The sequence below is a fragment of the Cervus elaphus genome, chromosome 23 (genome assembly GCF_910594005.1).
Source record: "Cervus elaphus chromosome 23, mCerEla1.1, whole genome shotgun sequence".
Lineage (NCBI taxonomy): Eukaryota > Metazoa > Chordata > Mammalia > Artiodactyla > Cervidae > Cervus > Cervus elaphus.
Genome location: NC_057837.1, coordinates 24,283,814 through 24,296,571, shown reverse-complemented (window position 1 = coordinate 24,296,571; position 12,758 = coordinate 24,283,814). Strand labels below are relative to the sequence as shown.

Sequence of the window (12,758 nt, the reverse complement as noted above, 5' to 3'; positions counted from 1 at the left end):
TATAAGCATAACATCAACTGAAAAGTAAGAAATTCAAACTAGTCGGGTTGATCCTGCAACCTCTCAACTAAATCTGATAACACATCTTAAAATTAAGGGAGTCCTTTAATCTCAAGAGGCCAGACTGCATAAAGGGGCATTTCTTTGGTTACTCTAAAACATTTAAATCTGGGAATTCCCTGGCGGTCCAATGCTTAAGACTCCGTGCTCCCAATGCAGGGCACATGGATTTGATCCATGGTCAGGGAACTAAGACCCTGAATGCCGCCTGGTGTAGCCAAATAAAAAAATAAATGAAAGTTACTTCAGGCAAAAAGACACCGTAAAAGTAAAATTACGCATTTTATTCACTCATTCCATCAGCTGAGAATTGCTCTATTGTACAAATACAGTATTGTACAAAAAAAATCACAAAATGTTACAAAATAAAAAAGTACAAACTGCATTACTTAATAAATACCACTAAAAGTAAAGTGGAAATGAGATAGATTTTAGGTTGAAAACATTGTTTGACCCAGCAAACCATACAAGCTCTGTATACAGACATTTGTACTGTACATAATACAGGGCAATCCCATTTTGCCTTATGAAAGAATTTAAAAGGAGTAGACTATTAAGACAGTATTCTCCTGCTATAAAATAATTGTCAGGGTTGCTTGGAGGCATTTATGCCATTAATTTTCAAATCTCTCAGTTGAATCCAAGAAACTATATATGAAGCAGGAGGCTTATCTTGTCATAAAGATTTCTATCATGTTAAAAAATTCTTTTCAACAAAAAGACAAATATAAATAAAAACAACTGAAAGCACCAGACAATCTAAACATCAACCGGAGTACAGAATAATCACTCTGCCATCAGCAAATATCAGACTTTCATTCAAGTAAGAGCTGGTACTATTCTTAAAAAAAAAAAAAAATCTTCCCACAACCTTCCCTTAAGTATTTTCTCTTTAAAAGGTTGACCATTTCTAGAAAAATAATGATTTTCCAAACAACTAATCTGTCATCAAAACGGAATGGGTCAATTATCTGGTAACATGAAAGAATCAATAGCCATTTGAAATAATTATCTAAGAACTCTAAAATTCAAATCCAACAACATAAAATACTAAATCACAAACTCTGCTCAAAATAATAAACTTCATATAAAGCATTTCTCTGGATTTATGCCGGAAAGCTGTTTGTCAAAATGAAACACATCCTAGATGAAGGTACACCAATAGTTAAAAATGTTGTGCAAAAATACGTTTTTATAGAAAATAGATTACCAGGAATGAACAAATTTACACTGAGAAATCAGCTTGCAAATTAAGTAGTGCCAACTTTATACAGCAAATCATAAATAGCAGTAGAATCACCCAAAGCTACCATGAAACATCATTTAGGTGCCCAGCAACCTTCAGCTCTGAGGAGAAAACATTCAAAAAAATGATTAAGGCATTACACCTACAGTAAATCTACTAGAAAGTTTAAAAGTGCAATTACCCTGATTAAAGTTCATATAACTCTCCAAACACAAATTAGGTATGCAATTTTCCCAGGGCGAGGGTCTCAGACACTTCAAGAGCATGCATTTTGCTCAATATACATTTTGGACAGGGATATGGCCATGGACTTGGCGAGTTCTTCATCGCGTTTTCTCTGCACTTGAGTCTGCCTGCACCAAGTGTCATACTCCGGGTTCGGATACGAGTGATCAAACACCGCGTCATAATGTCCGTTACTGAGCCAGCTGAGCCAAATGCTAGGCCTTAGGGAATCCTCCGGGCCCAAATAGTGAATCATGGTAGACACCGTGGGGCTCTCCAGCCTCCCTCCAGTAGTCAGATGAATATTCACATTCAGCATCTGCCCCATGGCCAGCAGTTCAGGGTACCCGGCCCACGCGCCGTCCTGGGCAGCAGCGATGATAAACTCCCCCACGTCGCCCTCAATCAAGGGGCTAAAGTGGTCGAGGTGGTCGGCGATGTAGTGCACGGTCTGTTCCCGTAGCTCCCGGTGCAGGCTCTGGTCCCCGTACACCGCCTTGCTGACCGCCCGGTAGAGGCAGTTGCCGTCGGGAATGATGTGAAATCGGTACTTGTTCCTCTGCCGCAGGTACTTGTCCTGCCTCTCCACCTCCGCCAGGTACAGGGCCAGCTTCTCGTCCCTAGGATCCGACCTGGACACGATCACCGCCTCGCCGCTCCGGGCGGGGGCTGCCTCGCCGCTCCGGGCCGGGGCCGCCTCGGCCTCCGTGTCGGGCCGCCCCAGCTCTTCGGCACCTGGACCGTCGCCGCGGTCGCCGGCTCTGTCCCAGCCGCGGAGGTTCCTCTCCGCCGGGCGCTCCTCGGCCCACGGGCCGGGGCCAGGCTCCGGGCTCCCCGGGGGCGGCGCGGGGCCGCGGTGCTTGGCGGCGGCCAGGGCCTGGCGGTGCTCGCTCAGTCGGAAGTTTCTGTCGGGCCCCTCGCGGGTCGCGTCCAGACCGGCAGGCTCCGGGCCGTCGGGCCTCAGCAGCTCCTCCAGAAGCCAGGCCGAGGAGCCCCGCCGCGGCGGGACCGGAGCGCCTGGTGCCGGGGCCAGCAGGAGGCAGCGGCTGCGCGGGGCGGCGGGCGCCGCGGCGCCGGGCTCGGGGCCGCGCAGCAGGAGCCGGTCGGCGCCCAGGGCCCGCACGGTGATCTGCGCCGTGGACGTGTAGTGCGGCGGCAGCGGCGGCTTGCAGGACCCGCCGGGCGGCCCGGCGGCGGCGGCGGCTGAGGCGGGGGCGGCGGCCCCGGACACCATCTCGAAGCAGGAGGAGAAGGCGGGCATCTTGGCGGCGGGAGCGGCGGCGGCTTCGCGGGGCTCGGCGGCCGCGGCCGGCTGGCACTCACCGGTTTCGGGCTCCGGGGCGCCGCCGGCGGGTCCCGGGGGCTGCAGAGAGACCTTGAAAGAGGCGGCGGTGGCGGCGGCAGGCGGAGCAGCGGTTGCGGCCGTGGGACCCGGGCCCCCGGCTGGGTAGTGGGTGCAGACGCTGCTGTAGAGCTGCATGTCCCTGCCCGCCGCTCGGCCCCTTATAGGCGCGCCGAGCCCCGGTGAGGGGACACACCCTCCGGGCCCGGGGGAGGGGGCCGGCCGAGCGCGGTGACCCAGTGCCCTGAGAATAGAAATGACCGAAGGGCCGCCGGCGCGTCAGGAGCTGCAAATAGCGCCCGGGTCCCCGCCAAATTCCTGCTGCGCCACAGCGCGCGGTGGGGGCGGGGAAGGGACGCGCGCTCGACCCCTGCCGGCGCAAGCGGCCCGCAGACCCGGGACGCGTGCGCCCGCCGCCGCTGCTCCGGCCCGCGGCGGCTGCTGAAGACTCTCTGAGGTAGCCGCCCGCCCTGCTGGAGCGCGTCCCGCCGGCTAGCAGCACTGCAGGGAGCGCGGACGGGCCAGGAGGCGGGGCCGCGGTTGTTTACCTCAGGCAGCGCTACCGCGTCACGTGCCCTCGCTGGAATGTGCGGCTCTTCGCGGCGTCCCATTCAACCGCCGGGGCTCGCCCCACCCCCTCCGGCTCGCCCCGCCCCGTTCGGTGACGTAATGGGCGTGGCCCGCAGCGCGGGCGACGGGCGCGCGGGCGGGAGAGCGCAGAGGCGCGGAGGCCTGTGCAGCGGTAGCTGGGGCCCCGGCCCCACCTCAGCGTTAGTTCTTAGGCGCCGCGCTTTTCTGAGCTTCAGCAGTGGATCTTGGCGGGTTCGGGGCAGTTTGGGGCGGACCAGAATGCTGAAATGCGTTTCAAACGAAGCTTCCGAGTTCTGCGTAGAGACAGCTCCCCTAAAACCTGCATGGCCTCTGCATGGTCGTTGCACCACTGCTATCTTTTTCACTCATCCCTGAGATTATATTGTTAACGTAGTAGGGTGACGCCTCCCTTTCTCCCCAGCACCTTGCCGCCCTGCTAAACCGAAACCAACTTTTCTGCAGTCCTAACCCGTGTTGACATGCAAATACAAGCCTTGGGTGAAATACCAAATACCTAACCGGGCCTTTTGAAAATAGGTGCAGCTGTTCACCGTAGGTCAGCGGTAAAGAGGGTCGTGATGCATTGCGAGAATGTTGAAATTGAGTAGAATGTTGAACATAGTTCTACCCTATTGTGTTAGATGTCCCTGTTTGTAAAGGAAAGCTATAATACTCATGATCAACTTGTATACTGACTGTATAGCATGGGCAGTTCTTGCTATGTTCTCAGCTTTGATCACATGCGAAACTGACAGACCCTAAATGTTCAGTGAACCTAAGAAGCTGTCTCACTGTTTCGGTGATGAGGAAATAGCTTATGTTATGGTATAAGCCTTCCCACTCCACATACTCTTTTGTGAGTCGTAGGTTCCGTGAATGGAAAGACTTACTTGGTCTTGATGGCTGTTATAGTTACAAACCCAGCACAGAGCCTGGCACATAGATGGAACTAATTAATATTTATTGGATGAGTTAATTAATGGAAGAGGAGTTCCCAAAACAGTGGAAAAGGCAGAATTACGATCCTGGTCTCCTGACCCCCAGCCAGAGCTTCAATTTGCCGTCGTGGGTGTGACTGACAGGATCTCAGCTGCCTTTGCCCAGGTCACTTGAACCTGTTAGGTAGGTCAACTGGAAGGAAAAACAACCACATAAAAGTCTAACCGTCTTTTCAGCTTCTGGTGACACCCCATTGGAAGTTTGTAGACCCCACTGGCTAACTAGAAAAAGGAAATTACTTAAATTTCATCGCTGATTTGGGGATTATTTGTTATTCTACCTTTAGCCTTTGAGTAGCTGGCATTCTGAAACAGAATACAAAACAATTAACAATAAAATAATCCCCCAAATCATATTTACTGAGTAGCCAGTGTGCCTAGCAAAGCTAGCAAAAAAGGGGCGTGGGGGGAGTTAAGGAAGCTTTTTTTTTAAAATGTAAATCCTAAAGCAAGAATATGTTTTGAACAGACTGGAGTAAATACAGGGGGAAAAAATAAGGCTAGGTACTCAGAGGACAGGCTAGGTCCGATGTACCAAATTAGGAATGTCAAAAAAAAATTCAATTGAGTAAATTTGATGATCTGATTGATTTTATTAAGCAATTCAGACTTATTCCATCAAGCAATGTCCCATCCAGCAGCTAGAAGGGTACTTACACCTGTTGGAGAAAGTGCAAAGTTGTTATTATTGTTGTTTTTTTTTTAAATAGGAAGAAGGGTGGAGTAAAGAAGTTCTTAGCAAAAAAAAGGATAATGAATTATTTTTAGGTCAGGGCTTTGGGGGGTCAGGAGGGTCCTGTCAGGGTTTTATCACACAGACTCCTGCTTCTTCCTCTGGGAAATGGAGGTGACCTATATGACAGGTGACCTCATTGGTACTAATCAGATCATTCCAAACCAGTTGATTATGATTATGTTTTTTTAAAATGTTCATAGCTACTTCCTTTATTTATAAAATGTATTTATTTTATAGTGTAGTATGGCTGATTTACAATGTTGTGCTAGTTTCAGGTGTAGAGTGAAGTGACTCAGTTATATATGAACTGAATTTTTTTCAGATTCTTTCCCATATATGATTAAGATTACATTTCAGCAGAACACTGAAACTGCAATTAAGTCTTGGTTTGTTGTAGTGGGGCCCATTTGGGGCCTTTTTTTTTTTTTTTAACAGGAGCAAATTAGCAACAGAGGTGTGAAGATTCAAACCATCAATGTATGTGAAGCATCTTTTTTTGTGTGTGTTTTTTTAGTTTGTGTGGAGATGATAGACAATATAATGAAGTACTTACTAGGTGGATGTAAGCACCAGTGTAGACTCACTTGGCTGTGCATGCATGCGTACTAAGTTGCTTCAATAGTGTTCGACTCTTTGTGACCCTATGGACTGTAGCCCACCAGGCTCCTCTGTCCATGGGATTCTCCAGGCAAGAATACTAGAGTGGGTTGCCATCCTCTCCTCTGGGATCTTCCCAACTTGGCAATTGAGCCCACATCTGCCTGCATCGCCTGCATTGCAGGTGGATTCTTTACCCGTTGAGTCACATGGGAAGCCCATGGTAGACTATACCACACTGCATATTCACTGTAAGAACCAGTGGCCACTCTGTCTAGGTCTGGAAAATCTTGCTGGAAGAGATGGTACTTCAGGAAACTCAAAGCAGGGATGATTGCCAGCCTTGGAAATGGGATTGTTTCTGCCCCTGGAGTATAAGAAAAGGAAAGACCTTGCCAGTGACAGCAAAGAGATTAGGGTAGGAAAGTGTGTGTGTTGGGAGGTGGGGGGGCGGTGTACAAATTCAGTTCCTTGATGTGCCATCTGAAAAGAATTCCTAATGATTGTCTTCTGGAAAAATCATCTGTCGAGCATATTTTGGTGCTGTGCATAAGACTGGCTGAAGTATAAACCAAAATTGCATAGTTATTGAGCTATAGAAAAGCAGGAAATTTCAGCAACTGTCCTTCAAAAGTTAGCAACAAGACAATCAATAGGTTAAAACAAAACCAAAAGGACAAGGCATTTAATCGATGAATATTTATTGAGCACCAGCTCTGCTCCCAGCATGGTGCCAATTACACGGATTTCAGACACAGATTCTGTCCTGCGGCACAGGCCACAGAAACCTAACCCCCAAAGACATCTTTCACAAATAGGACCCAATCCCAGCATGTTTTTTTAAAAAAATATATACCCTTAAATACCCCCATCTCGTAGCCGATTGCTTTAAAGACAAAAAATTCCCAACCTCTTCCCCTCCCTCCAAATTAAAACTTTTAAACATGCAAACATTCGTCCATTTATCATTCATTAAACCATAATTTCTTTACAAACCTAATATGAAAAATCCACTTCAAAAAGAACAAAGTTGGAGGACTCATTCTTCCCAATTCCAAAACTTATCACCAAGCTACAGTCATCAAAACCATGTGGTACTGGCATAAAGATAAACATATAGATCGGTGAACTAGAACTGAGACTGCAGAGGTAAGGTCATGTGCGTGCGTGTGCATGCTAAGTCGCTTCAATCATGTCCGACTCTTTGTGACCCTGTGGGCTGTAGCTCGCCAGGTTCCTCTGTCCATGGGATTCTCTAGGCAAGACTACTGGAGTGGGTTGCCATTTCCTCCTCCAGGGGATCTTCCCAACCCAGGGACTGAACGCGCGTCTCTTACATCTCCTTCATTGGCAGGCGGGGTTTTTTTTTACTAATAGTGCCACCTGGGAACCCCTTAATAAGGCCATATATATATGATCAGTTATCTTTGACTGGGTGCCAAGACAATTCAATGGGAGAAAGAATAGTTTTTTCAACAAATGGTGCCAGGACAGCTGGCTATCTACATACGAAAGAATGAAGCTGGGCCCCTAAACATAAACAAAAGTTAACTTAGAGCAGATCAAAAGTAGAAGCTACAACTATCAAATTCTCAGAAGACATTTGAGGCAGAAATCTCAGTGACCGTGGATTAAGCAATGGTTTCTTACTTGTGACACCAAAAACAAACAGCCAAAGAAGAAAATGGTAAGTTGAACTTCATCAAAACTAAAAACTTTGTGCTTCAAAGGACACCATAGAGAAAGTGAAAAAACAAACTGAAGAATGGGAAATCATATTTACAAGTCATATATCTGATAAGGGACTTTGAAATACATAAAGAATGTATTAAAAAGTCTTATGTAATTCAACAGTAGAAAGACAACCCAACTTTTAAATGGACACACAATCTGTATAGATATTTCTCCAAAGAAGATATACAAGCAGCCTATAACGTATGAAAATATACTCAATATCATTAGTCATCAAGGAAATGCAAATCAAAACCCACAGCGAAGTCTATCACATACCCACTAAGACAGCTGTAATAAAAAAAGACAGACAATAGCAAGCATTGGGGAAAAATGTGGAGAAATTAGAATCCTATCCATTGTTTGTAGAACTTTTTTCTTTTCGGCCACGCCACATGTGGGATCTTAGTTCCCTGATCAGGTTATTAGACCCATGCCCTCTGCTTTGGAAGCAGGGAGTCTTAACCACTGGACTGCCAGGCAAGTCCTGCTTATAGAATTTTAAAATATAACTTTAAAAACATTTTGAAAAACAACTTGGCAATTCCTCAGAAGGTTACACATAGAGTTACCATATGCCATATGATCTTATAATTACACTGTTGGGTATATAACCACGAGAAATAAAAAAATGTTATGCCCACACAAAAACATATATGTCAATGTTCATAGTAACATCATTCATAATGGCCAAATAGTGGAAACAACCCAGTTTCCATCATCTAATGAATAGATATATCCACACAATGAAATATTATACAGCCATAAAAAGAATGAAGTACTGATCCATGATGCAACATGGGTGAACCTTGAAAACATTATCGTAAATGAAAGAAACCAGACACAAAAGGCCACGTATTTTATAATTCCTTTTGTATGAAATACCCACAGAAGAACTATACAAAAAAGATCTTAATGACCTGGATAATCATGATGATGTGATCCCTCACCTAGAGCCAGACATGCTAGAATTTGAAGTCAAGTGGGCCTTAGGAAGCATCATTACGAACAAAGCTACTGGAGGTGATGGAATTCCAGCTGAGCTAAACCTATAAGATGATGCTGTTAAAATGCTGCACTCAGTATCCCAGCAAATTTGGAAAACTCAGCAGTGGCCACAGACTGGAAAAGGTCAGTTTTCATTCTAATCCCCAAAAAGAATGCCAAAGAATGTTCAAACTACTGCACAATTGCACTCATCTCACAAGCTAGTAAAGTAGTACTTGAAATTCTCCAAGCTGGGCTTCAACAGTACATGACCTGAGAACTTCCAGATGTTCAAGCTGGATTTAGAAAAGGCAGAGGAACCAGAGGTCAAATCACCAACATCTGTTGGATCATAGAAAAAGCAAGAAAATTCCAGAAAAACATCTACTTCTGCTTCATTGACTGCACTAAAGCCTTTGACTGTGTGGATCACAATGAACTGTGGGAAATTCTTAGAGAGATGGGAATTTCAGACCACTTTACCTGCCTCCTGAGAAACCTGTATGCAGGTCAAGAAGGAACAGTTAGAACCAGACATGGAACAACGGACTGGTTCAAAATTGGGAGAGGAGTACTTCAAGGCTGTAATTTGTCACCTGATTATTTAACTTACATGCAGAGTACATAATGCGAAATGCCAGTCTGGATGAAGCACAAACTAGAATCAAGATTTCTGGGAGAAATACCAATAACCTCAGATATGCATACAACACCACCCTTATGGCAGAAAGCAAAGAGGAACTAAAGAGCCTCTTGATGAAAGTGAAAGAGGAGAGTGAAAAAACTGGCTTAAAACTCAATATTCAAAAGACAAAGATCATGGCATTCAGTCCCATCACTTCATGGCAAATGTGAAGTGAAGTGAAGTGTTATTCACTCGGTCATGCCCAACTCTTTGCCAACCCATGGACTGCAGCCAACCAGGCTCCTCTGTCCATGGCATTTTCCAGGCAGGAATACTGGAATGGGTAGCCATTTCCTTCTCTAGGAGATCTTCCCAACCCAAAGACTGAACCCAGGTCTCATGGCAAATAGATGGGGAAACAATGGAAACAGTGACATACATTCTTTTCCTGGGCTCCAGAATAAATGGCAACCCACTCCAGTGTTCTTGCCTGGAGAATCCCAGGGACGGGGGAGCCTGGTGGGCTGCCGTCTATGGGGTCGCACAGAGTCAGACATGACTGAAGCGACTTAGCAGCAGCAGCAACAGCAGAATCACTGCAGATGGTGGCTGCAGCCATGAAATTAAAAGGCGTTTGCTCCTTGGAAGAAAAGCTCTGACCAACCTAGACAGCATATTAAAAAGCAGAGACATTTGCTGACAAAGGTCTATCTAGTCAAAGCTATGGTTTTTCCAGTAGTCACATACGATGTGAGAGTTGGACCATAAAGAAGACTGAGCACTGAAGAATTAATGCTTTTGAACTGTGGTGTTGGAGAAGTCTCTTGAGAGTGCCTTGGACTGAAAGAAGATCAAACCAGTCAATCATAAATATTCATTGAAAGGATTGATGCTGAAGCTGAATCTCCAATACTTTGACCACCCGATGCAAAGAGTTTACTCATTAGAAAAGACCCTGATACTGGGAAAGATCGAAGGTAGGAGCAGAAGGGGACGACAGGATAAGATGGTGGTATGGCATTACCGCCTTGATGCACATGAGTTTGAGCAAGCTCCAGGAGTTGGTGAAGGACAGGGAAGCCTGGCATGCTGCAGTTCATGGGGTCACAAAGAGTTGGACACGACTGAGCAACTGAACAACAACAATGAAATGTCCAAAATAGGTAAATCTATAGAGACAGAAAGTAGATTAGTTGCCAGAGACTAGGGAGAAGGGGCAATAGGGAATCACTTCCAGTAGGAACAGATTTCTTTTTGGAGTGATGAAAATGTTTAAAGTTAGATTACGGTGGCGATTGCACAACTCTGTGTGCACTAGAAACCACTAAACAACATTTTTAAAAGATCAATTTTAGGGCATGTAAATTACATCTAAGTGAAGCTGTTTAAAAAATAAAAAACAAACCTACTATGAGCTAGGTACTGTGCTAAATGCTTGATATAAAAAGATTTTATAAATGTCTCAGCAGCAACAACACTTACTTTGTTACATTATTTCATAAATCATGGACATTTTATGTATCTTAATGATTTTTCATTAAGTACTATGCAAATGCACAGTATTCTAGCACTTAAGGGTAGTTGTTATATGATGTAAGGAGTTAAAAGTTACTGAAACCAAATCATTTATGACCAAGTGAAAGGGATATTTGATGAGCTGGGCTAGTGAAACACTACTTGAATTTATAATTTGATTTTTAAGCTTTTTATGTCATCATTATTACATAAAAAATAATTTTCCATTCTGTTCATTAAATACTCAATGAACATTAATATTGCATAAAGCATATAGGAATATGCCCCAGTTTAACCACACATATGCATGCTGAGTCGCTTCAGTTGTGTCTGACTCTTTGTGACTCTACGGACTGTAGTCTGCCAGGCTCCTCTGTCCGTGGGATTCTCCAGGCGGGAATACTGGAGAGGGTTGCTATACCCTCCTCCAGGGGATCTTTCCGACCGAGGGGTCGAGGCCATATCTCTCATGTCTTCTGCATTGGCAGGCATGTTCTTTACCACTAGTGCTTTCTGAGAAGCCCTTAACCATATATAGGACCAGTCAAACATAAAATGTATAGTATGTTGTGGAAAAGATTCTGAAAACTGCCTGAGGTACAGCAGGCTCTCACTAAATATTTTCTGAATATTGTCAAGTAAAAAATGGAACATAAGCAGTAAAAGACAAGCATCTTGGGAAGTATTGTGTGGGCTGATATATATTCATGCTATTTAAAGTTAGCAAATAAATAAATAAAGGACGCAACTTCATGCAAACAACACAATATTTTCTTTAGCACATTTCCCACTGTTGACATGTCAGCCTGGAAGTGAAATTTCTAGGCAAAAGTGAAAGTTCATCTCAACTATTGAAACTTTATGGCTCTTCTGAACTATTTATTAGTCGCTGAAAATCCTATTATCTAAAAATCTTATAACTCCAGGAAATATAAATCAATATATGATAATTAGATCAGGTAATCAGAGGCTTTTGCTTTTTGAAGGAGAAAAAGTTAGGACTAAGAATGGAGCGAAAGCTGGCAAGTATATATAATCATTGACTCCTAAATTTAGGCTTGGAAAATGTGCAGGTCATTTTAATAAATAGCCCACAGTTTGCTTGGTGATTAGAATATGGTTCAACTCTCTACCCATGCAGTGGCATTTTTCATCTTGTGAATTCAGGGGACTAGTGAGAGAAAGGAAAGAAAGAGCTGTCATTCTCATGGAGGTTCAGATCATGTCATTTGGTCAGAATAATGAGTTTGTATACACAGTTTTGAATCATTCCAGCATGAAGGGGAGAAGCCCAAAACCTGAGGTTTCCCTGAATTCCCTTCATCAGATGTAGCATTATGTTAGGGAACGGTCAGTTAGACCAAAAGCAGTTTGTTCCGTGCTCTGTTGCCTGCTTCTGGTTGTCTTAACTAGTATAATGATCTGATCTCCTAATAATAACTAGGCCTGCTAGTTGTAGAAAGAGAAATAAAGCCTGTGACTCATGATATGGTTTGAGTGTTTGTGTTCCTCCAGAATTCACACGTGGGAATCCCTGCACAGATGATGGTATCAGAAAGTGGGGGCTTGGAAAATGCTTAAATCAAGTGGGTAGAGCCCCCAGGAATGGGATAAGTGTTTATAAAAGAAGCTCCAGAATTCCCTAACTCCTCTCACCTTGTGAGGACAGAACAAGATACCTGCCACCCAGAAAAGGTCCCCCAGGCGTCCAGCCTCCAAAACCGCGAGAAATCAATTTCTGTTGTTTATAAGCTACCCAGTCTGTGGGTTTTTTTTTTTTTTTTTTTAGAGCAGTCCCAATGGATTAAGACAGCTCCTGCTTATAAAGGGCTTCACATAAAGTAGGGAAAACAAGACACCACACACACACCAACGTGAAATAACAATGCAGTGTATGCAGTAATCTGTTGCCAAGGGTGGTTCTGTTTCAACTCAGTAGGCTGGATGTATGCCAACATTTTGAATATCCAGTCTTCAGTGTTTACTCAGTAGTTAAAGAGCTGTAAGCAAATGAACATGATAGCATGGCTTACCCCTCTGGAGACGAATGGGGAGAAGGGAGGCACCTTTTTACACTGCTCTCCCTCTATGTGGGTACAAGGCCA

The 12,758-nt window shown here is 44.7% G+C and overlaps 2 protein-coding genes across 2 annotated transcripts in view; one reads left to right on the top strand and one right to left on the bottom strand.

Annotated features, from left to right (window-relative positions):
- Positions 1-316: 316 nt before the first annotated feature.
- Positions 317-3,397, bottom strand: OTUD1 (OTU deubiquitinase 1). Its single transcript, XM_043884427.1, has one exon. The coding sequence runs from the start codon at positions 3,009-3,011 to the stop codon at positions 1,563-1,565; it is 1,449 nt and encodes a 482-aa protein (XP_043740362.1). The 5' UTR covers positions 3,012-3,397; the 3' UTR covers positions 317-1,562.
- Positions 3,398-3,542: 145 nt separating this feature from the next.
- C23H10orf67 (chromosome 23 C10orf67 homolog) overlaps positions 3,543-12,758 on the top strand; it is a 161,246-nt gene continuing 152,030 nt past the window's right edge. The window contains exon 1 of the mRNA XM_043882788.1: positions 3,543-3,761. Within this exon, the coding sequence (XP_043738723.1) occupies positions 3,543-3,761 (219 nt within the window). The remainder of the gene's footprint in view (positions 3,762-12,758) is intronic.